We start from the raw sequence: 24,593 nt of genomic DNA, 5'->3' as shown, positions 1-24,593 counted from the left end.
GCCTGCCGGCCCCGCCGCCAGCCCGCCGGCCCTGGCTGAAAAGCAGCAGCCCGTTGGGCTCGGTGGTGCGGAAGTCCAGGGAGATCGAACCCGTGCGCTTGGCACTCCAGCGGGGCAGTGCCACGAAGGCCTCGGGACTCTCGAAGGTCACGGGGTCCAGGGCAGCCACATCCTCACAGCGGAATGACAGATCCCCTTGCAGCTTCATCTTGGGGTCCCCTTCCTTGGCCAGGCGGGACAGTTCCAGTTTGAAGTCATTGTTCTTATAGACGACCTGCAGGGATGGGCAGGTCGAGGATAAAGAAGCAAGGCAGTTCAGGGCGGGGCCCCTCCAGGCCAGCAGCAACCAGCACCAGGGGATCCAGCCATCCACCCCGGAGCCCCTCAGTGCCACCAGGCCACTCAACTTGGGGCTGTGTTCTGCAGCTGCATGCACAGAAGCTGTGAGCAGCACCTCCCTTGCCCTGTGTGTGTCCTCTGTCCTGTCTTCTGGTCCAGCATGAGCATGGCAGCTCGCCCTGTGGGCTCTCGGTGCTGTCAAATCGCAGTTAATAATGACAAGGCCGGCAATCGCCGCTGACATCTGGTGGCCATTTTCTACTGGACAAAATGCTCTCACTTACACTCTCATGTGCTCCTCACAACAACCTTAAGAAGTCGGTACTGACCACTCATCTACAGAGGGAAAACTAAGCGTCAGACCGTCAATGACCTGGCCAAGGTCACAGAGCTAGTGAGTTGAAGGCCCAAACCCAGGTCTTCAATCTTCATATCTAACATTCCTTCCTCTGTACCACAACTGTTTTTGGGAGTCCTCTGCAAGGATGGGGCTTCCAAACCTCAAGGAAACGAGAGAGACGCCTCTTGACCAAGCCAGTGAGCCTTAGTTTTGAAGAGGGGATGTCTCCCTCCAAGGACTTGGAAGGAAGAGAACCTGGGAAGCCCGCCAGGCCAGACTAAGTCACAATGAAGACGGGGCCGAAGGGCTCCTGGGACGATCCAGCCCCTTCCTCGCCCTACTCACGTCCTTGAGGCAGCCCATGAAGTTGTTGCTGACGGGCGAGCCCGGCAGGTCAGCTGTGTTGGGGCTGCCCCCAATGTAGAAGAAGTCGTCAGAGCCCAGCATGGTGTAATCCTCCTGTGTGTAGCCTGTGGTGGTCAGGATTCCGTCCACTGAGATGGTCACCTGCCCAGCCCAGGGAGGGAGGGGGAAGAGACAGGAGACAACCGGCATCAACTCCCTGGGAAGAGCCTTGGGCTGGGCAAGGGAGGGGCCAGGGGGCAGTGGGGGAGGGGGACCCCCATTTTTATGTCTGCTTGTCTTGGAGGAGGAACAGTGGGGGAAGAGAAGGAAGCAGGAAAAGGAGCAGCACAAGATTTGATGGTTCCAGGATGGGTTAAGGCCAGTCCTGTGGCCCCCAGCTCAGCAGGCAGGAGCCTAACGGGTGCTTGGAGCGCTCCCCATAAGAGCCCCAAGAAGTGGTTCCAGAAGGCGCTCTGGATGGGAATGGGGACTCCAGGACAGGGCTCCATTCTGGGGTGCAGGGGAATGCAAATAGAGCCCTCACTTTTCTCCTCTTGAAGATACACACATGATTTCAGAGCTTCTTTCAAAAGTGAGGCACAGAACACCAGTGCTCCCTAGATCCTGAAGGCTTAACTCACCTGCAGCCCTCCCTGCCGGGCGCTGAGAGGTCTTTCAGTCTGAGCCCAGTAGGGAGATGGAAGATGAGGCATGAGGACCAAGAATTCAGACATTCCTGGGAAGTCTTGCAACTTCCCGCTTTGCATAATGCCCATCGGGGCTGATTCCCGCCCCTGCCACCCAAGGGTCCACACTTCTAGCCCCTTCCTGAGTCTCCCCTCAGGCCCCTTATACTCGGGCCACTCTCTTACTTCCAAAGGAGAGGGACGCCTATTCATCAGCCCACCCTTCCTTTCTTCACATCTAATTGTCTTGTCTACTGATGTCACCATTGGAAGCCACAGCCAAGTTGGTAACAAAGGCGGACAGGACTAACTTCATTATAACTTACTCCTGGGCTGAGAATCCAGTAAACAAGATGGCAAGGAGGAGGGAGTAAGTACCTGGTATTCCAAGAGGTAGAGGCTCAGCAGTGGCCTGGGAAGGCAGAAGTGGCCTTGCGGGGGGCATGATAAGAACAGAAAACTTCTTTTACTCCCTCAGTAACCCAGGCAAATGCTCTCCTGGTCCCCAAAACGTCTAGCCCTATGAGAAGCCTGCAAGTGTTCAAGGTACCCAGCAAGCCTGTGGGGGAAGAATCAAGGGCTGTGGGACCACGAGCCCCATTATAGGAAGGCAGTGGTTTGGGAGGGTCAGCTGGGGGAAGGTCAGCTCCTGCAGGGAAGCAGGCCAGACTCATGGTCAGCCGGGTACTGTGCTTCCACAGGTCCCACTCCTCAGACGCGCCTCAGTACCCCTTTCTAGGCAGTCTGGAGACTGGGGCCTTCCCCCCCATCCTGTGATGTCCCCACCCACCCAAGTTCATACGCACATGCCATTGGCCATCTTCCAGCAACTGGTCTCCAGGGTTCCATTGTCTCAGTGGGGGGGGATTCCCAAGGGACACAGGAAGCTTCCTGCCCTCCCCCGGACCCTCAAGTTCCCCTCCTTCTTGGCTGGAGTCACAGTGAATGGAGCAGAGAGCTGAACCCACACGCCACCTCCTGGGAACCATCAAACCTTGTGCTGGGGGTGACTAGGTTCAAGGACAGGAGGTGAGGGGGTGTCTTCATGGAAGAGAGCAGTCTGAAAGCTTTCAAATCTTGTTTCAAGGGGAAGCCTGTTCATTATCATTTATTTCTTCTTCCCTCCACCCTACTCTGAGGCTGGGAAGTGGGGTCTGGGTAGAAAAGGGAAGGGTTAAAGTATTAGTCACAAAAACATGCAAACGAGATTAGACCTGGCAGAGAGGAGCTGGAGAAAGGGAAGAGGGGACCGGGATGAAGGAAAGGGATACAACAGGGAGGGGTGACAGGGAAAGGGGCCTCCTTGGGGCGAATTCAACTCTATCCAGCCCTCCATCTCCACTCCCGATGCTGTACCGAGACCAGGAATGGGGCTGTTCACTAGGACCTAAGCCTAAGTCTGGTCACCCCAACTGGTCAACTCTTGAAGGGCAGGCACCAGCCTGACATGTCCCTGTAACCTCACTAATCTGAGCACAGTCCAGGAGACATGACATATAGTCATTAAAGGTAAACAGCAAGTCATCTTGTGACCCGGGGCCACATGGCCTACATCCCTATCTGTAAATCTAATGCCCTGGGAGCCTGCAACTTTGGTGACAAAGCCTCAAGTGCATCTCGCTTCAGTGCAGGGGAGGGTTCTCCCACCCCCAAAGCTCCCCAGGAAGAGAATCTCCCCTCCTCTGGCCTCCAGTCCACCTGAGCCCCTTAGCTGTTCTCCTTCCCTGGGGCCAGCCACTGGCCATCTCCCTCACTCTATGGGCTCGCTTCACCCCCCTGCTTGCCAAGGTCACCCTCCCTTTGCCCTTTCAGAATCAGAAGGACCTGGCTTGGCGGGGGGGGGGCACCCCCTCAATTCCCAGGCTGGGGTCAATCTCAACATCTGTCCCCTGGCTTTGTGCAAGTCACTCCCATCTGTCCCCTATCCAGAAAGGACTGCCCTAATCTCCCTCTGATGGGTGGAGTTGCGGTCGCAGGAGGAAGGCTACCGTAAGGAGGTACACTGAGGAAGGGGATCAGCCGGAGGGGGGTAGCAGAGGGAGAGACTGGCACTGGGTGGAAAGGAAGCCGAGGGTGGAGGGAATGGAGGAAGGTCTCTGGGGAAGGCAGGGAGGGAGATGACTTCGATTAGTAAAACCCGACTGTTCCCTCAGACAAATCAAAGTCCAGACACAAAAATGGCAGGTTCGTTAGTAAAAGCAGGAAACAGGGGAATAATTCCCCCGGTCCCCCTCCACCCCGGGGGTTCATGATGCCCCGGCCCCCCAACCCCCGCACAGCTTCGGGAAGGGGTGGGGCCGGTGGGGGAGGAGGGAAGGGAAGGGGCCGTGCGACACAGAACAGCCACTGCAGCCGGGACACATGCAGGTTAGAGGAGCAGGGTGGGGCCAGGCCCAGCAGGTCAGGCCAGAGAAAGGCAGCCAGTGAGGAAGCGTGCAGGGCAGGGGCATCAGGGAGAGCAGAGATGGAGGCGACAGAGCCCTGGGGTGCAGGAAAGGGGAGCTTCCTTCCAACGGGGAGAGGAGAGAGGAGCAACCACTAGGACAGAGACTCGGGTTGAGAAAGAACAGGAAGAGACTTCGCCTTCCTCGTCAGTGGGCGGCCCACATGCTCATTCCACCACTCAATCGCCACCAATCACCAGCCCCAAACACACCTGCACATGCACCACTTCCTGCCCAAAGCAGGGGACGTCCTACTGTCTTTCCAAACAGCATCACCAGGACACAACAACGGGGCTACACCCAACCCACACCAACCCGCTCAACAGACAAGCAGGCTAAGGGGGTCTCACGTAGGCCCAGGGGAATGAGTCAGGGCTTCGGCCCTGGAAGGGTCGTATCCAGCCAAGGGAGAGGGGAAGGGATACAGAGGCAGCAGAAGCCCACCGCCCAGCCTCTACTGCACTCCCAGGAGTGAGGAGGCTGGCTGGAGGTGGCCTGCGACCCGGATGGGCTCTCAGCCCTTCCTGCTGACCCCCCCTCTCTCCTGCTCTGCTCTGCTCTCCTCCCCTGCAGCAGGCTGGGCAGGATGAGAAACTAGGTACTGGCCATAAGTATTCCATGCCCACCATGCCCCAGGAAGAAAGGCTGAGGAAGAGGGGAAGTACCCTTTGCCCACTTCCGGAGCCTTTCCCAGTTGCCTATGATGATCACAGGGTCACTGATCTCCTTGGAAAGAGGACTTGAGAATAAGACTGAGGGCTGGTGTCTTCAACTTGTGGGCAGGTTGGCTGGGCTTCAGGGATTCCAAGCCCCTCGACAATGTAGGCAAAATTGCTTCAATGGGTTTATTTTTCCTGTGAGAGTCCATTGCTGTCATCAAATTCTCAAAGGGATCCGCGGATAGACCTCAAAGGGTGGCTAACGGCAACTAGTGTAGGTGCTGGCATCCCTTAGGATTGAGTGGGTAGCAATAAGGGGTGAAGATAAGGGGGAAGAAAGGGTCTCCAGGCTGAGTGAGGTCATGCAAGTCCTGTTAGGGGTTTGGTTTGGCCACCTGTTTGGTGTGGGAAACAGAAGCTAACGAGAGACACAGGCTGAAAAGACACACTAAGAAAATGAACTTAACTGGCAGTTGTAGCCCTACCATGAACCCTGAGATCTGGATTTGATCTTTGGGAATAGAGATGAAAGGTTTCAGGTCAGAAATCCGGGGTTCTCTGCAATCAGTACACTCTTTTCTACAACAATCTCATTTTACCCCTCTAACTCTCATCTGTAGAAGGAGTCACTCCCATTTCTTCCAGGCTCACCCTGAGCATCAAATGAGAGAAGTGAAACTCCTTCATATCAAGCTATGTGACCCCAGCAAGGTGCTTTGTCTGGGCCTCAGTTGCCCCCTCTGCTAACTGAAAACCATCTCTTCCTGCTGCCTGCAATCCAGGTAGTCATCAAGTTTAAATGACATTCAACATGGGAAAGCTACTTAAAGACCCCCAGTGTATGTACAACAAACTATCATTGTTTTTACAAGCAAATTCCATCGGCCTGACCACAGCTAATCTAAACTTCTCAATTGGTTGGCCATTTTGATCTATATCCACCCTTTCCCTCAAGGAGAAGTGCTCAAATAACAAGAAAAGAGTCCATATAAATTAGTTTGCAAAAGTAAGCTGAAAACAAAAGGAAAACTGTCTAGGGAATGCCTTGGGAACCAGAACACACTGGACCCAGTCTGCCCTGTCTTCTGACTCCAGTCTTGGCCTGAAAGAGCTAATCCCAAGGGCAGGTTCATGAAGGTTTATGAGGCTACCAAGAGGCAGTCCGATCTGTTCATCAATCAGTCTTGCTAATGTAGGAAAATGTGGACTCAGAATTTAGTGGGCACTTTCCTTGTCAGGGCTGAAACCAGGCAGGGTTGTTTGCTGCTTTCTGTGTGTTGGGTTTGTTGTTGCTTTTGTTTGTTTGTTTGTTTGAGTCGGAATCTCACTGTGTCACACAGGCTGGAGTGCAGTGTCATGCTCACAGCCACCACAGCCTCGACCTGCTGGGCTCAGGTGAGCCTTCCACCTCAACCTTCCAAGTAGCTGGAACCACAGGCATGTGCCACCATGCCCGGCTAATTTTTTGATTTATTGTAGAGATGAGGTCTCACAAAATTGTTCAAGCTGGTCTCAAACTCCTGAGCTCAGGCAATCCTCGTGCCTCCGCCTCCCAAAGTGCAGAGATTGCAGGCGTGAGCCACCATGCCTGGCTATTGTTACTGTTTAAAGACAAGGCCTTGGCCAGGCTCGGTGGCTCAGCCTGTCATTCCAGCACTTTGAGAGGCCAAGGCAAGTGGATTGTCTGAGCCTGTGGGTTTGAGACCCGCCCAGACAACTTGGCGAGACCTCATCTCTACAATAAATCAAAAATTAGCCGAGCATGGTAGTGTGCGCCTGTAGTTTTGGCTCCTTGGAAATGGAAGGATCACCGGAGTCCAGCAGGTCGAGGATGCAGTGGCCAGGAGTGTGACACTGCACTCCAGTCTGGGTGACAGAGCGAGACTCCAACTTAAAAAAAAAAAAAAAAAAGAAGACAAGGCCTTGCTGTGTTGGTCAAGCTAGTCTTAAATTTCTGGACTCAAGCGACCCTCCAACCTCAGCCTCCTGAGTAGCTGGGATTACAGGCATGTTGCTGGTTTTCTGCTTTTTAACCAAGTTATTCACCTTTCCTTCTCCTCCTCAGCCCAATTTCTGAAGCATTTTGGGGTTTCATGCAGTTATTTTGGAACTAATTCCTAAAAAGAGATGATAATAGGATTTCCAGTGGGATCAGAGGTGCTGTATTCTCCAGGGTTTGCTATGGGGAAGGAATAATTTCTTTATAAAACGTTTCTGGGCTGAGCATGGTGGCTCATGCGTGTAATCCCAGCACTTTGGGAGGCTGAGGCGGGAAGGTTGCTTGATCCCAGGAGATCAAGACCAGCCTGGACAATATGGTGAGACCCCATCTCTACAAAAGATAGAAAAATTAAAAAAAACTAGGCAGGTGTGATAGCATGCACCTATAGTTCCAGCTGCTCGGGAGGCTGAGGCAAAAGGATCACCTGAGCCCAGGAGGTTGAGGCTGCAGTGAGCCATGATCGTGCCACTGCACTCTAGTGTGGGCAACAGAGTAAGCCCCAACTCAAACAACAACAACAACAACTCTGCCCTGGAAACACTGAGATAATCAGTTAACCCTTTCTAAAGCTTAATACAATTATACCTTCCTGTGCAGAGTACAAATGCTTTCACTCCTCACACTGCCCTCATGAAAAGTATATTATCGGCCCATTTGGTAGGTGAGGAAACAGCTTTGGTAGCGCCAGTCCACATGGTCCATTTTTAACCAAACTGAGACTAGATGGAAGGCCTGCCAGGTCCTAATTCTAGGATGGTATTCCCCAGACTCTCGGGATTCCCCATGGATTGATCTTGCCTGCCTTTTGTCCACAAAGTCACAGGTTGGCTATGCTGTCCAGTGAAGCTCTGTAAAGAAACTGCCCAATGGCCAGCTCCTGACAGGTACTCAAGGGCCTGGCCTAAGCAGGGCAGGCAGCAGCTGACCCCCAGAAGCAGCAGATAGCGGAACAAGCCTGTGGAGGTTGGTGCTGGGACCACCGCATAGCCCCTTTGGGATGCCAGGACCACTGGGAGTGACCATCGAGGTCTGAGATCGAGGAGGGTTGGGCTGGCTCTGGCGGCAGGCATTGGTCTCTGAGGGTGCAGGAAACACAGGCCTGCAGAAGTGTAAGGAAGGACCAGACATAGCCCTGAGGTGGAGCCTCCTGGGGAAGGGGCGAAGTCACTCCGGTTGGAGCCCCAACCATCACTTTTCCCTACTCACCAGCCAGCCAGTCGCGCAGGCCTGGGAGGCTGGGCAGGCCAGGCAGCTGCCCCAAGCAGCGCCGGCCCCACGGGAGCAGACACGTCCATCTGCAGGGTCCCCAGCCCGGTGCTCAATCACTCTGCATTATTAATAGGCGATGACTAACTGGCTGCTGCTGCTACAGAGCCAGGCCTGGGCGGGCAGGAGGGAATCCCAGGGGATCTGCACGGCAGGGCCTGCAGGCACACACTCCGAGGCGTGTGGGAGAAAAGAGCCAGCCCCAGTGCCCTCCCTGCCCCTGCACGTCATAGCACCGAGACTGAAGGGCCAGTCTCCACAGCCCAGCTCCATGCGGAGTCCTCACCAGGCTCCAAAGCCCACACAGTCACGCGGCCCCCAGTTCACACCAGCGCTCACACGTGGAGAGTCACCAGCAGAGCCTCGCACACACACAGTATGGTTTCCCACTAACACCCCGAAATGTCACGCCAACATTTACACACAGTCACACCCACACACCAACACACACCAGCTGCATTTACACAGACACCCACGGCGACACTCACCGGGACTGTACCCAACCCAAACAGAGGAGCTTGGCGGCAAGGATGGACAACACTACCCCACCTCCGCCCCTGCTGGCCTCTTCCTCTCCCTCCCCTCAACAGGGAAGGAAACCAGCCCCTGTCAGAGGCCATGCAGGACAGCTAGGGGGCAGAGGGGACGGGGCGAGGGGCAGGAAGACAGTGTGAAACACAGTGTTAGTCAGAGCAGCAGAGCAGTTGGGGAAGCTGGACACTATCCCTGGTGGGGGGAAAAGACCACTCATGCCATGCAAAATGTGGGGGACACGGAACCAGGAACCCTCAGGCTGAGAAGGGAGGGAGGGGATGGCACCTCTCCCCTGGCAGCCAGCATGGGCTGCCCCTAAACTGATGTAAACTGGTGACTTGCGTGACTGGTCCCAGGCAGCTCTGCATCTCCCAAGGCCATGCTCCCCACCCAGAGAAACCTGCCCAGCTGGCTGCCACCGGAGGTCTCACCCCCAGCCCCCTCCCCCAACTTGTGGGGCCTGTCCGGGAGCTGACAGTGAGCAGAGCGTAGCATGTCATGGGATGGTGTTTTCCATGGATTTTCAGGAGACCAAGAAAGAAACTAAATCAAAGAGAAAAAACAAGGGAGGGGAGGGAAAAGAACAAAACAAAGCAATCGAAATAAGCAGCCTGGCATCAGGGCTGGTCTAACCAGAGCAGATGAACTTGGGGCCTGCGCCCAGGTCTCTCTGGCCAGGAATCTGAATTCAAGAGTCAGGGGTTAGGGCAGGGACAGGCCAAATTCCTTGATTTCCGTTTGTCTTTTGGATTTGAGTTTGGACCAAAAAAGAAAGAAAAGGGAGAGAGGGAAACTAAAAGAGAGAGAGAAGCAAAATCTAAAGATTGTCCAGGACGCAAAAAACAATTGGAAGAGCAAAACAACCAAAACCAAACAGGGAGAGGAAACGAAAGAGGGAGAATCGAACAGTTAAAAAAACCCACGGCAAACCAAACGGTAAGACAATTAGAGTGATATCTACCAGATAATGCAGTTTGTTTACCATAGCGTGTCCAATCCCTGCGTGCTTCACCGGAGATATGGGGGGAGGGGGAGGGGGGGTGTCAAAAAAAACAACAAAGACAACAACAAAAGAACAGAACAAAAAGAAAAGAAAAATAAAATGACCAACTGTGAAACTCAAGAAAGGAGGAAAAATATATATCCATATATATTTGGTTGTTTGTTCCAACCCTCTCACCTTAGGTTCAGCGGAAGTATTTGTTTAAAGAAAATTAAATTATAATGGGCGGGAGAAATAAAACACACACAAAAATTAAGTCCCTTCTTCTCCCCATCCCTCCCCAACCCTTCCTCTGGATTCCTCTTCCCCCCACCCTCCTCCCGGAAGAGCCATCTGCAGAGAAGGGGAACAGTTAGAGACCTTGGTTAGTAGAGAAGAAAACAACAAAAGAACTGGACCAAGAAAGCAAAGACTTAAAGATGGCCGACATTCCGCAGATGAGACAGAAAGGTTAGTTCGGTTTTTCACTCATACCTTGCCCCACCTGTCCCTGCCCATCCCTTGGTCCCCTGGGTTATAAGCGTGTTAGTAACACACACAGAGTCGCCAACGGGGTTTTCCAACAGAGGGTGAGAGAGGGAAGGCAGGGGATTAAGAAGCGGACCCAAGTATGCGGTATTAGTAAGTCCTATCGGCTGAAATGTTAGGAAGTTGAGGGGAAGGAAGGGAGGGGAATAAAGGGTGTGAGAAGGCGTGGGCTATTGACTCGAGTCATGGGCTGATGAGTTTGTTGGCTAACTGATCAACCAGATGGCTTTCCAGAGAACTAGCTAAAGAGCGAGTCGATGCTGGCCAACTGGCTGACCAGTGGCCATGTCGGGTTCATGGATGAACTGGTTCGTGACAAGCCAACTGGCTGTCAGGCTGGGAGAAGAGTAGGCAACACCCTTGGAGAATCAAAGGACTGGCAAAAATGACAGGCAATTTCACTTGCAGGCAAAAGAAGGGGATTCCCAAGGGGCACAGGAGGGGACATGGGGGTCTGCTTTTCCCAGGCATGGAGGAAGGGAGGATAGGCAAATAGATCCAGGGAGTCACTGAGGGGTGGGGCAGCTCCTCTCTCTCTCTCTCTTTTTTTTTTCTGCTTCTCATCTTTGAGAAAGGAAGAGAGAATAAGTTGCCACCAGAACAGGAAAGATGAAACCTTGCCCTCCATGGGCTGGCAGAGAATTCATGCTCATATTATGTCTAACCATCCCAGACCCTCCTCCCTCTCCTCTTCCTCTCCCACCCATAGCTGACTCCCCTCACCTGCCCACCTTGACTTTTTCAGACCCCACATCTCCTGAAAAGTCCTCCAGGCTCTTCAATCACCCCGCCCCCATTCTCCTCTCCTCTGGGCTGCCATCCCTCCCAGAATTAAGTGCCCACCACCATTACCCCTGCAAGTCTCTGGAACTGGTAAGGCCATCCCAGCAGTCAAGTCTCCTTCCATAAACATCCATAAACCCCTGAGCTTCCACTTCCCACAGCCAGCACCCGAAATTCACTCCGCCAACAGGCATATAAAGGAACACATAGGCCCGCCTACCTCTAAAATCCCCTGCTTCTGCCTAAGCTAGAAGGCTATTGCTTCTGCCCCAGTCTCTGGAGTCCCCGGTCTCCTGTGGTCTTAACTTCATTTTCTCTCTCATTGCCAAAGACAGCAGCAACAACCGCCTTCTAAACTACCCTGGTCTTTGGGGAGGAGATGTCAGAGGCACTGAGGCAGCTTTACTTAGGAGTATTAGAGATAGGGGGACATTACTGCGTGATGTCCGTTAAACACTAAACTGCACACCCGAGAGTGTGATCATGGGAAGAGGTATTCTAGGAATAGATCCATTAGTTAGAGAGTTGTTATAACCAGTGAGCACAGGACTAATTCAGCAAGATAATTAATAAGGGCCTCATATAATTAAAAATAACAGAATTCAATATTTAGCAGCCAGAAGAAGTGCTGAATAACCAATATTAATTATTAGTGATGCAGAAGCAGTTTACATAGCAGGAGAAGAGTCTAATTGCTGGTGCAGTGATTGGAGCCAGGGGATAGCGTGTGATAAGAGGATTAGTCCTGCTGGCTGGTAGGACTGTCATGAAATGAAGAGGCCAACTAGTCAGAACAAGGAACAATTAGCTTCAGGCCAGCTAAACAAATTGCGCCAAGAACGTATGAGTTGTCAGGTACCACTGCACGAGTCAAACAAGGCACGCAGGAAAAAAGCATTGGAGGTGATTCTTTCTTAATTAGAACTGGTTGTGGAGAGTAAAATAAGAAAAAAAAGTTTTAACTTTCACAGAGAAGATTTCATTTTTTAAACAATTTTTATTATAAAGATGTGGGGTACATGTCAGGTTTAGGTATATAAACATTGATCATGCAGATACCCTTGTTGATGAGGTATGCCCCTCCCTCCCCAAAAGATTTCATTTTTAACAAGTAGAACAACAGCAAATCAAGAATCAGGATTGAGAGGAAGGAGAGATGAGTTCAAAGACTGGGCTTTCCACGAGTTTGTCAAGAGATTCAGGCTTCCTCTGAAAAAACAGAAGGACTAGAGTGGATGTGATGAGGCTTCTCCAGACCCAGGGATTGAGAATCCAGAACTCAGTCCATGGGCACCATGCTTAAGGAGTCAATTGTGGTCAAATACTTGAATGGAGCTTCCACTGGACCTTGTTCCTAGTGGCCGGTGACGCATAGGAAAGGGGTGCACACAGCCCAGGCCTTCCCAAAGGCCTAGATCTGGAGAACAGAGGCTTCACACTAAGGAATGAGCAGTGAAGGCTTTATACCACTCATAGAAACTGCTTGACAGCTCCTGGAGCCTGGGAGCTCAAGAATGGCAACATATGATGGATGAGTGAGAAGAGCGTCAGAATCATACAGAAGTCAGTGATCATATCAGTGGTCACGTACTATGGCCGAGGGCCTTTGGACAAAACTATACCCCATCTCCACCTTGAAATCTGAGTGTAGCTCCTGTCCCCTCGAGAAAGCCAAGAGGGGAACTGTATGCACAAATCACAGAAATCTGGGATGAAGGCAATTTGTGACGCTTGAACAAGAGAAGCTCAGGACAAATAAAAGAGAAACTCACTCCACTCAGACATAAGGGGGACCCATTTTTCAGAGGTACATGCAGAATAATCAAACGGCTTCAAGATTTGAGAACATCCAAGAATGACAGAACAGCCTCCTTTGCACATTGCACCCATGACAACAACAACCAGGTCCTTGCTTGGAGGCAGAGAAACAGAGTGACTTCAAAGACGGACAACCAATTCTGCCACTTCCTGAATGCACAAACTTGAGCAAGTTATTTACCCTTCTGGGCTTCAGTTTCCTCCTCAGTAAAATGGGAATAATGTCCCCCACCTCACAGGACCGTCGTAAAAATGAGGTAAGCTACCAAAGAAAAATAAGACCCTTGAGCCCAGAGGCTAGTGGAAGAGAGATGTTACAGGCAATCCTACTGTAACAGAATAGAATCCGAAGAAATTCAGAGGAGGGAGCAATAGAGGCATTTTTCTGGTCTTTTAAAGCAAATCGGAGTTGTTTCCAAGAGGACAACAGGTAGTTTAGTGCTCAACTGGAGTAGTTAGATCTGCTACTTTTAAACAAAACCTTAGCAATTGCCTTCAAGAAAGAGACCAAATGAGTTAGGAAAGACCACTACAAAAACAACTAAAAACACTCAACAGCCAGGAGCAGCGGTTCATACCTGTAATCCCAGCACTTTGAGAGGCCGAGGTGAGAGGATTGCCTGAGCCCAGGGGTTCAAGACCAGCCTGGGCAACATGGCAAGACCTCGTCTCTACGAGAAATCAAAAAATTAGCCAGGTGTGGTGGCACGCGCCTGTAGTTCCAGCTACTTGGAAGGCTGAGGCAGAAGGATCACCTGAGCCAAGCAGGTCAAGGATATGGTAGCCATGAGTGTGCCACTGCACTCCAGCCTGGGAGACAGAGTGAGACTGAGTCAAAAAAAAAAAACACTCAATGGTTGCTGATGTAAAGCAGTCAATTTGCTTACCACCTAGAAGTAGAGATAAGGAGTGAATTCAAATATTGACAACACAGGCAGAATGTGAGGAAAGGGCTAGAATACAAGTTTCCAAGGGCTCAAAGAACATAGCTAAGAAGGGAGGCTGGCTGGGGGTATGGATCAAGAAAGCTTTATGAAGAAGGTGGCGCTTAAGCTAGGCCTGAAGGATTGAAAAAACACAACTAAGGATAACGGCAGCAGAGAGCACTTCAGTGCTCACGTCGTGCCAGGCACTGTGCTGAGCGCTTTAAGGCATTACCCCAGTTAGTCATCAAAAGGCTCATTCTCACTTTGCTGATAAGGAGCTGAAGCTCAGAGGAGCAAAATGCATCTAAAGGCACTCAAACAACTCTTGGCAGAGCTGGAGTTTGAACCCAGCCTTTCTGACTCAAACCTCAGCTCTAAGATTTCCCCAAGCAGGAAGGGGTATGAATGGGCAGTGTCCATGGGAGAACTGTGGGAACCAAGGAAAGAATTGGAAAGCAGAATAGACAAGTGGAAGAACAGCACCACTAGGCAATAAGACCAGGTGTGTGCTATGTCTCTTCCCCTTCCTGTCCTCCTCGACCTCCATCCCTGGAGAAATACATTCTTAGAGGACTCCATCCTTGGGAATTGCATTCTTGGAGAACTCCATCCTTAGGGGACTCCACCCGTGGGGAAATGTATCCTTGGGGGACTCCACCCTCAGGGACTGCACCCTTAGGGGACTCTATCCTTAGAGAAATGCACCCTTAGAGGACTCCATCCTTGGAGACTGCATCCCTGTAGGACTCCGTTCTTGGGATTGCACCCTTGGAGGACTCCATCCTTAGAGAAATGCATCCTTGGGGGATTCCATCCTTGGGAACTCCATCCGAGGGACTCCATCCTTAGGGGACTCCATCATTAGGGTGTTCCATCCTTGGGGGACTGCATCCTTGGTAACTCCATCGTTGGGGGTGGGGGTTCCATCACTGGGGGGGTCCATCCTTGGGGGACTGCATCCTTGGGGAATTCCATCATTAGGGGGCTTCATCCTTGGGGGACTCTGTCCTTGAGAGACTGCATCCTTGGGGGACTCCATCCTTGGGGCACTGCAACCTTGGATACTTCATTCTTGAGGGACTCCATCCTTTGGACCCAGGGGGGCTCCTGAAAGTCTCTGCACTGAGGAGAGAAGTCCTCCAAGCTGGGCAAGAGGAAGCATCATGTGGTATTTTGATAGCCAGCTTGTCTTCCAAATTTGGTGCTGGCTAATGAGAAAATGGGTTTGCACACTCTGCTCACATGGTGGTGGGAGGCAGTTAGGAAGTATACCGAGTATGGGAGGAGAGTGGGCTCAGGATTTAAAATAGGCCTCAGGGAATCCTCAGAGGTAATCATTCTTGCCAAGATCCTCTAAAACACCTCCAGTCATGATGACCTCAAGGGCTGGGTTTGAAAGGTGAACGTGAGGAACTGTCTCATCAGGTCCCCTCTAGTCCTAACTGCTATGCTCTAAAAGTCTCTAGATGACTCCACTGATAATTACCTAGTCTGGGGGAAAGGCGAGGGGTAGGGGGGAAATCATGCTTCCGTCCAGTCTTTGGAGCTGGCCTTTGACCCAGCTGCAGAAGCAAAGGGGAGGGAGATCCCTCAGTGCTCATTCTGGGGCGGGCTCTCTCCAGGAGGGCTACCTCCCTAGCCACTCTAATCACATGGGAAAAAATAACCCGTAAACCAGTGTTCTCAGATCCTGGCCATCTACTCTTAAGGCTGAAGGCAGATGTCATTTCTTATATTACATCCCTATCCATTTCTTATATTAGCTCCAGGCCCATAAAACCTGGGGAGAGGCTGGGTGCAGTGACTCACCCTGTAATCCCAGCACTTTGGGAGGCAGAGGCGAGAGGATTGCCTGAGCCCGCGGGTTCGAGACCAGCCCGGGCAACTTGGCGAGACCACATCTCTACAATAAATCACAAAAACTAGCCGGACGTGGTGGCGTGCATCTGTAGTTCCAGTTACTTGGAAGGCTGAGGTAGAAGGATCGTCTAAGTACAGCAGGTGGAGGCTGCAGTGGCTGTGAGCGTGCCACTGCACTCCAGCCTGGGCGACAAGAGTAAGATGCCAACTCAAAAAAAAACCACACACAAAAATCCTGGGGAGACAGGACATTGGTTCAAGCCACCCCACCCAGCATCATCCCACTCCTAGGACATCAACTGGGCACTGTGGAAACTTGGTTGAGCAGGGCTTCTCCATGTCGGCACTTCTGACATTTGCAGTCAGATGATTCTTTGCTGTAAGGGCTGTGCTGAGACTGTAGAATGATCTCTAACCATGAGATGCCAGTAGCACACCCTGAGTTATGACAACCCAAAATGTCTCCAGATATTGCCAAGTGTCTCCTGGGGGTGGGGGATACAATGCCACTGAGTGGTTGAGAAACAGTGCTCTAGGAACACAGGATCCAACAAATTACTCTTTGAAGCTCTGAAAAGCAGGTATGCAAAGGGCCTGGCAAGGATGGACTTGGCCATAAGCTAGACCTTGAGCGAGGATAGTGAAGCCAGAGCATGGTCCTGAGGCTGACCTTCTCCCATGGCCATGATGACCAAAAGAGGGCTTCCCATTTGCAGCTCCTGCACTTCCTATTTATGGGCATTAACTGGAATCAAAGAAACCCCCCCAGAAGCCATTTATAAAGAGGGTTCCCAATCCAAGTCTTTAAGTAGACACCCTCTGCAGCCCTGAGGATCTGCTTGGGGGTCAACATGACCTGCCTCTGCTCTGAGCTACCAGGTAGAACAATCCAGGGGAAGCAGTTTCCATCAGTTACCAGCTTGGACCTGTGGCCCTGCAAGCCCCAGGAAGAGGCAACTGTGGGTCACTCACTGTCTACACCCAGCACTGCAGAGACCATGTGTCACCTCCATGTGGCTTTCTTACCTCCCCTAGCCACAGACCTCTCCCTCCTCATGGGCGTCTCTGAGTCCTAGGGTGTTTAGAGTTTCTGCTGTTCACTTGGCGCTGGCATGGTCTTGCTCCGCTCAATTGTAACACTCATCCTGTCTCAAGAGCTGAAGTCCTAGCCGGGCTCGGTGGCTCAGCCTGTCATCCCGTGCCTTGGGAGGCTGAGGTGAGTGGATTGCCTGAGCCCGCAGGTTCGAGACCCGCCTGGGCAGCGAGACCTCATCTCTACAATAAATTAAAAAATCAGCCAGGCGTGGTAGCGCATGCCTGTAATTCCGGCTACTTGGAAGGCTGAGGTAGAAGGATCACCAGAGCCCAGCAGGTCGAGGCTGCGGTGGCTGGGAGCGGCCACTGCACTCTGGTCTGGGCGACAGAGTGAGACTCCAACTCTAAAAAAAAAAAGAGCTGAAGTCCTGGGAGGGCAGAGACCATGTCTTTGTTCGTCAAATGACACATGGATGGGGACTCTGAGCTTGCAGTGACTTGCCAAAGGTAGTGGCAGGTGACAGCACTGGTCCTACAGGGAGCAGGCGAGCAAAAGGCACCAAAAGCAACTCCTCAACCACCCCCCCAATCAATGCGGGTGGCACCTGAAAGTATGACAAATGTGCATGACACACTCAGATGTGTTCTGACAGAGGTGACAACAAGGGACAGCCCTTTAGCCAGGTACAGGAATGCCATGACATAAAGAGGGATGATGCATCAGGGAGGAGTGACTCCACCAAGCATGTCACTCTTCAGAACATGGGGTGGCGGGGAGAGGGGGCATGCGCTAAGAATAGGCGCATCCGTGGAAGCCCGTCTGCAACAGGTAGCGGCAGGCCTGGGAAGCAGCGAGATTAGTCACGGCGTTCTCCTGGCAAGGGGAACAGCATTAACGAGGAGGAATCCCCATTAGATCATTGTCAACAGTGTCAAATAAGAACAGGTAAGAAGAGTGGGAGGATGGCCAGGATCCAAGCCCCCCTGAGAAGGCTTTCAGCGAAGGAAGGGGGGAGGACGAGGACAAAGATGATGACGAAGAGGAGAGACAAGGAAGGTCAGCACCAGGCCACTAGAACCAGGAAGTCCAGAGAAGACGAGTAAGAGAATGGACACAAAGCAGTAGGGGGAGCCTCTGAGGGCAGGGCTGTTTGGTGGTCCCAGTTGCACTTAGACCTAGAGAGAGAGCTGGCTGTGGAATTGTGGACTTGAGAGAAAGAACAACCAGCAAATGCTCAAGCACCTGGGATCCCTGGTGAGTGTCAGGAAGAGGAGTCAGGAGGTGGGGACAGAGGTCGCCAAGGGATCCAACGCGGTCTGTCCTGCTTGGACCCTGCTTGAGGAGGAAAACTTCTCAGGGCTAGGAACAAGCTGCAGGGGCCCCTGTCGAGCTAGGCCTGGCCAGAGAAACGGCCTCACCTGCAGTAGCACCCCTGGGCCTTGAGAGAGGTGAAGAGGATCATTCGGAAGGGGACCTGTCCAGTGAAGGTATCTGGGAAAAGGAGCTGAAGGAACACCGAGGAGAAGAGTCCTGTCCTGTCTGCAGGGGCTGACCCAGGGAGGTCTCCTCTGAGCACCTTTGTGGGCTAGCCCGGGAGCCAGGGAGACAGGTGACAAGCCGTGGAAGCTGGGAGTACCTGGCTCCTTTGAAGGAAAGGGAGGAAAGAAAAGGGCGTGTCCTGTCTACAAAAGGCGGGCTCAGCCCCCTCTCTGGTCCTAGCCTCCCTCGCCTGCCTGCTGTGCTTTCTCCTCACTCTGACTCCACCCTTGCTTCTGGCCTAGAAAAGCCCTGGCTGAGGGCAGAGCACATCCTGGCCCACACAGCTCGGGTCCGTCTGCGTACCTCGTCGCTCGTGTCGGGATACCCACACCTGTTCCAGCAGGCCTGAGCCTGCCAGTCCCATAGGAGTCCCTCCCCACCCCCCAGGCCCACCCAGTCAGGCTCGGACTCGCTCCTCCAGCCTCCTAAATCGCCCTCCTGCCAGATCACCTGATTTCTTGGCCTCAACCCTGGTGACCCCAGCTGCTCACACCAGTCTGAGCCTAGCCCTTCCCTCCTCCTCAGCCTTCTGCCTGGGCAGCTCTGGAACCTCCTCCTAGTTCAGCTCCCTGGTCTCTGGAGCCTGCCACGCCGCTGTGGCTACATGCCGGGACCCTCACAGCCCAAGCATGCCCTGTTCTTCTCCAGAACCACGCCTCCCTGCCCGGCCCTGATCTCCCCACCCCACACCCCTGCAGCCCCCTCTTTCCACCCCCATTCTGCCTCAGGTTCGGCTAACCCCTGGCTGCCTCCTTGCTCCCCCTACCTGGCGCAGGTTTCGGGTGACCCGGACGTCGTGCCAGGCGTTGTCGTTGAACTTGCCGTTGACGGGTTCCACAAGGGCCTCGAAGGCTCCTGAGCCTAGGTTGATGACCAGCCAGACGGCCCCGGACTTGAGGGACAGGTTGACATAGTCTGCCGACTTGCCCGTGTGCAGCATCAGCCCGTTGCGCTGCAGGGTGCGGAAGGCCAGCGTGATCTCGTCGGTGCTGCTCTGGATGGGGTTGTGGGACAGGTCGTAGCAGAAGAACTCATTGCCTTTGAAGGTCGCCACGAACTCCTCCTTGCCTGGACGCCACGGCGCGGGGAAATGGGAGAAGGCTGAGTGGAGTGGGGTGAGCCAGCGCCTCCCGCGCCCCTCCAGTGACCCAGGTGCCAGTCCTGGGCACAGGAGCCCTGGCGTCCCAAGTCCTAGCTTCAGACCTCTTCCCCTCCTTCAGAAGGAGGGCTGATAGGCTCCCACAGGAGGCACACCAGGTGGGTGATAGAGCAGGACAGAGGGGGCTTGGCCCTGCACCTTCTGACAGGGGCCTGTCAACTCTCCTCTCCAGACCCTGCCTGTCTGTGCTGTCAGAAGTTAACTTCCTCCGTGTCCATTTCCAAACCAGGAGGCTGCTAAGTGGCCCTACACTGACAGCTGACAATGACGCTGCCACAGAGCCAGGGTGCCCGCTGTCCCCTACCCACCCACCTTCCCACTGGCCACTACCCTTAACGAGAGGGACACAAGAGGCTCTACCTGACTTCTCCCTGGGAGTTCCTCCCCTATGGGAAGACACCAAGGGTCTCCTGGGTGAAGCCCACCTCTCCCTCCGGCCCCTCCTCAGGTGACACTGCCTGGGGACAGTTTCTGCTTCACCCTATGGGATGGGACCGCAGGCCACTTGTGCAACAGGGAGCAGATGAAGAGAATGGGATGCAGTAGGATGGGGGAAGGGTGGGGGAGACGTGTGGAAAGGCAATGCAGGTGACAGGTATGCACCAAGTAGAAGCAGGCCACTGGGCAGAGCTCAAATGGGCACCCACCGTGCCATCTATCACCCCCACCTGTAGCTCCCTATGTCAGTCTAAGAAGGACAGCACCGCAGGCCCTAAGTAGAGACCTCAGAGGGGCCCCAGAGTGCCAGGATGCAACCTGTGTGCTCAGCAGGTGAGGGGGTGAGAGTGCAGGGCAGGCCTGGCTCTCGTGTACGTGCATGTCTGCACGTGCACGTGTGCACATAGGCACCCAGCACAGGGCCCTTCGATGGCACTTTTTAAGCCGAAGCCACAGCTACTGGGAGAGCCTTAGGGATTGTTGTCATCCTGTAAGTTGGCGACAAGTAGGAGGACAATGACCAGGTACCGGGAAGTTGGGGTGTCAGCCCCACAGTTTCACAAGCCGGGGCACAAGCAGAGCGAAGAGAACCAGCCCTAGAGTCAGGAGAAGCCAGAGGATCTGGGGTCTGCCTGCGGCTCACGGCTCACTTCTCCTGGCCAGTGACACACAGCTGGTCCTGCCCACCTCACAGGGCAGATGTGGGCCTGCAAGACTGTGTCCCGAGAGTCTCTATGAAGACACTGAGTTGTCCAAGAACAGGAGTTCTCAGTGGATGCTCCCAAGCCCCATGCAAGAGCAGGGCAATGCCAGGGTTCACTCAGGGCCCCCAGGAGGCACCTGCCTCCCCCTGAGGGATGGGCCTCAGCAGCAGCGCTCCATGTCGAGGTGGGGGGGGTCTCTGGGTGCAGATTCTGCAGATCTTCTTCCCTCCACACACAGCCTGCTTCTCTCTCTCCGGGCAGGCTGCCCACAGACTCTGTCCTCACTGCCTCCGGATGCCAAGGCACCAGCTGCTGCCCCAGAGCCTGGCACAGCACTTGCTGCAGCTGGCAAGGCCTGGTTTCCTGAGGCCACAGGGCAGCAAGGCTGGTGGGGGCCTGGGCAACATCAGGACAGTCTGAATCCCTCCCTCTGTCTATTTAGGGTACTGGTGGGGGGACCAGAAAGCAAAGGAGAGAACCCCAGCAGAGACCAGAAGGGATGGTGGGGACAGTGGTGACGTGGAGGCAGGGCAGAGAGGGAGAAAGGTGGTTCGTTGTGGGGCGGAAGAGAAATGGAAACAGCTCAGGGCGGCGAGGGAGCAAGAGGGGGTGAATGCAGCTATCTGGACGGAGAAAGGGAGCAAGCCCTGAGGGGACAGGTAAAGGAGATGGGAAGAAGGCCAGCAAGGAAAGGGGACAGAGACCTCTAGGGAACGGAAGCCAAGGCTTTCTGGGGCCTTGCCGTTCCCATAGCAACCAGGCCTGCTGCCCAGGCACTGGCAGAGCCAGGGGGCTCAAGGACCAGAAGAGGAAATGTACGTGACCTTGGGTTTGCCACACATGCTCATTCCTCCCAGAAGCCGCCCCTCCCACTCCCTCACCTTCACTGCAGTCAAAGAACATATCATTAAGGAGAGAGTCCAACAGAAGAAAGGGGAAGAATAAGGCAGCCACGTGAAAAAGTGGTTGACAGAACAAAGGAGGCCGGAAAAAGGAGAGAGGCGGGTCCAGGGCTGGACCGCGGCTGCAAGGCCAAGTGGAGAAATGAGGCCATTCCTCGATTCCTCAGCTCTCTTGGGTCTCTTAGGAGAGGAGGGAGAGCCGCCCCCCTGGCGTCTGAGCCTCCAAAGGCTGTGTTCCCTTTGCCACCAGAGGCCTGGGAAGGCCCAGAGATGCAAAGGGGCGCGGAACAGCCAGAGGGAACCTGAGCACCTCGGAGGAGAGGGGCAGAAAAGGGGCGTGCACGTGTGGAAAGGAAAACCCGAGGCTGGGGAGGGGAGCGAAAACCTGATGGAGGAGGGGGCCGAGACTCCACAGGGCGAGGGCGTGGGGTGGCCGAGGGTGCTCCTGGAGCGCCAACCAGAGCTGGGATGCGCAAGCCCCAGAGCAGCAGGGGGCGCTCGCCCCCACCTTGCTGTGTTGGAGGAGCCGGGAACTACAACTCCCAGCAGCACTCAAACAACTGGCGCTCCTGACAGCCCTGGCCCAGGAAGGGGGCAATAGCCGATGGGAGTCTACCCCCCCACCCACCGCCGGGAAGTGTGTGGCCCACAAGGGTCCCCAGTGAGGCTGGAGATGGCTAGAGACCAGTGGCTGTGGTCCTGCATTCCTGAGCCCGGCTCGCAGGCCTCCTCTGGGACGGTCTCCAGCCCCATCCCCCAGCCCTGCCCTGCCCACTTGGCACCTACTGCCTAGTAACATCTTGTACTGCTCCCGGAGAGGAAGTGCGACGTGAGAAAGAAGGCCTGGGTGCTAGTGCTGGCTCCACCTTCAGCTCTGTGACCTTCGCTGGTCATGGAGTCAGGCTCAAGGGCCCAGCTTCCTCCCCCGGAAAGTGGACCTCTCGGAAGGAGAAGGGTCAGGTCGGCTCCCTCCACTGCAAACCGTCCCACAAGCAAAGGCCTCTTGTACTGGTATGTAACTTTCTGTGTGTGCGCTGACTCCTTCCCTCCCCCCTCCCTCTCCCCACCTCAGTGAATAAATCAACTCTTCTGAACAAGATCTGTACTTTTCATACACTTTGCGCGGCCCACGCTTTATTGTAGTTATATGTTAGAACATCGATGAGCCCCTCGGGAAAAGAGACCATGGGCTCACATAAAATAAATTTGCTGAGCACAAGCCTACGATGTGTCAAGAGCTGGGTAAAGCACCAGGACACACAGATGAAAACACCCGATCCCTGTCCTCAGGGAACTCGGACCAGTGGGGGAGACAAAAGGGAAAGGGACAGCTATGACGCAGTGTGATGAGACTCCTGATGGAGGTGTGGACTGAGGGAACACCAGAGGTGTCCAGGTGAGCCTGGGGCGCTCAGGGAGGCTTCCTGGGGCTGATGGCCTGGCTGCTTTCTGAGAATCAGCCAAGGAGCTACCAAGCTGCTGGCAGAGGGGGCAGGGACGGCGGAAATCCAGGCAGACAGAAGAGCACAGACTGAAGAATGGAAATGGGCCACCACGCCACAGTGCTTGGCACCCACTGGAGTTCCTTTAGGAGTCACTAAACTGGCCTCTATACTTAGAGAAGAGTCTCTTGAGAGAGGCAGCCTCAATACAGAAAAGGAACTAGAGCCCTGAGACAGGCCTCACAGGTTCTGAGGTGGCCGGTGTCAGTTTCCCCATCTGTAAAGCAAGGGCAATGATCCCCACCCTGAGGGGCCGTGAAAGCTCATTCAGAAGATGTGCATGATACCTGCGGATTATAGACGCCACATCTCGCAACCGGAATCCCCCTGGGCTGGGCGCCTAGCAGGTTTCCAGAATTTGATGGTTAAATGGAGGGTTGCCCTACTGCCCGACTGCTCTAGCAGAGAAACAGATACTTTCTAGTACCCCTCAGTTGAGGAGTCTGTAGCCCACAAGGTCCCCAGTGAGGCTGAATGTGGCTAGAGAGGGTTGCTTGGTCCCGCATTCCTGAGTACCCCAGCGAGTGACAGAACAGCTGCCTCCTTTCCAGCCCCGTTCAAAGGCCTCCTCTGAGAAGGCCTTCAGCCCCCTCATCCCCTTCCTGTGCTCCAAACACCTGTGTTCCAGAAACAGGCCATCAGGACAACCGGGCGTTGGGGAAGGAATGGGGGTTCATGGCCCTTCACACCAGGGCAGCTAATGGGGCCCACAGAACGGTGCTGGGGGTGTGGGCCCACTGGTTCCCGTAGGCCTCTGAGGGACACAGAGGGACGCGCCTGTGCTGACACAACCTCCCCCCAGGAAGTGCAGTTGGCCTGCAGTGGGGTGGGGGCTGGGCTCTCTGGGGACCATGGGGTCACTGACCTTTTGTCAGCTGGTGCACATCGCCGGCTCCTCCTCTCCCGGCCCCCCCCTCGGAGAACAGTAAGGACCCTACTGGAGAAGCAGAATTGGGGAGTCAGGCACAGGGGCGACCGGCCAGTCCCTCCCCAGCCTTGAGGTGACGAAGGGCCCTCTCCAGGGCGGAGGTGCTGCTTGGAAAGGTATAGGTGAGGAGCGGCTTCTCCAGGGGCTTCCTGGCCTTCAGGACCTCTAGGGAAGGAGCCGGGAGACAAGCCAATGGCCCCCAGTCCCACAGGTCCCACTAGACTCACAACCACCAACTTCCGCCCTTGACCAGGGTGGGGAGACCGGGCAGAGGAGCAGAGGCCTTGCTGCTAGGCAGGGACCCCTCTTTCCCACAGCAGGCAGCCAGGCCAGCCCTCAGCACCTGGGGCCCTTTCTCGCTCGTTCTCCTGGCCACCTCGGCCACGAGGCTCATCCCCTCCAGCCACACTCTGCAGCTCCACTCACTTCTTTCCTGCTGGGTCAGAGTGCTCACGCCTCAGCTCCCTCAAAGCCTGGCACGGGCACCCTGGTTCGCACACCCAGCCGCTCTTCTGCTCCTCGCATCTGCACCCGCTTCGCCCACTGGAGTGCTCTGAAGGGTGCCTCCGTCCACTTACTTGCCAGTTGGACCCTGAGCCTTCCCAGGAGCTTCCCGTGGCTCCTGCTTGTGCTCCGTCCCTCCCTGGCCCCACAGAAGGGTTGTGTGATGAGATGGAGCCCCCCGGCTGCAGGAAGCCCTTTCTTAAGAGTCACTTCTCACCACCACCACCCCACTCATCAGCACCCAGGCCTCTGCTCCAAAGGCCCCAGGGGGTACATTTTCCCACGTCTGGGTTCTAGGCCAGCTTGAACTTTCCACACCGGCGCCAGCGGACTGTGCACTTGGCACCT

The 24,593-nt window shown here is 54.4% G+C and overlaps 1 protein-coding gene across 1 annotated transcript in view; it reads right to left on the bottom strand.

The window, feature by feature from the left end:
- The window catches only part of NRXN2 (neurexin 2), a 75,481-nt gene that overhangs the window by 44,617 nt on the left and 6,271 nt on the right, over positions 1-24,593 (bottom strand). Inside the window, exons 3-7 of the mRNA XM_021708382.1 lie at positions 23,679-23,747; positions 18,875-19,176; positions 9,598-9,621; positions 1,025-1,186; positions 2-274 (exon numbers count right to left, since the gene is read on the bottom strand). Coding sequence (XP_021564057.1) covers positions 2-274; positions 1,025-1,186; positions 9,598-9,621; positions 18,875-19,176; positions 23,679-23,747 — 830 coding nt within the window. The remainder of the gene's footprint in view (position 1; positions 275-1,024; positions 1,187-9,597; positions 9,622-18,874; positions 19,177-23,678; positions 23,748-24,593) is intronic.

Source organism: Carlito syrichta, unplaced genomic scaffold (assembly GCF_000164805.1).
Source record: "Carlito syrichta isolate Samal-C Ts95f unplaced genomic scaffold, Tarsius_syrichta-2.0.1 Scaffold135954, whole genome shotgun sequence".
Taxonomy (NCBI): domain Eukaryota; kingdom Metazoa; phylum Chordata; class Mammalia; order Primates; family Tarsiidae; genus Carlito; species Carlito syrichta.
This window is presented reverse-complemented; position numbering and strand designations above follow the sequence as displayed.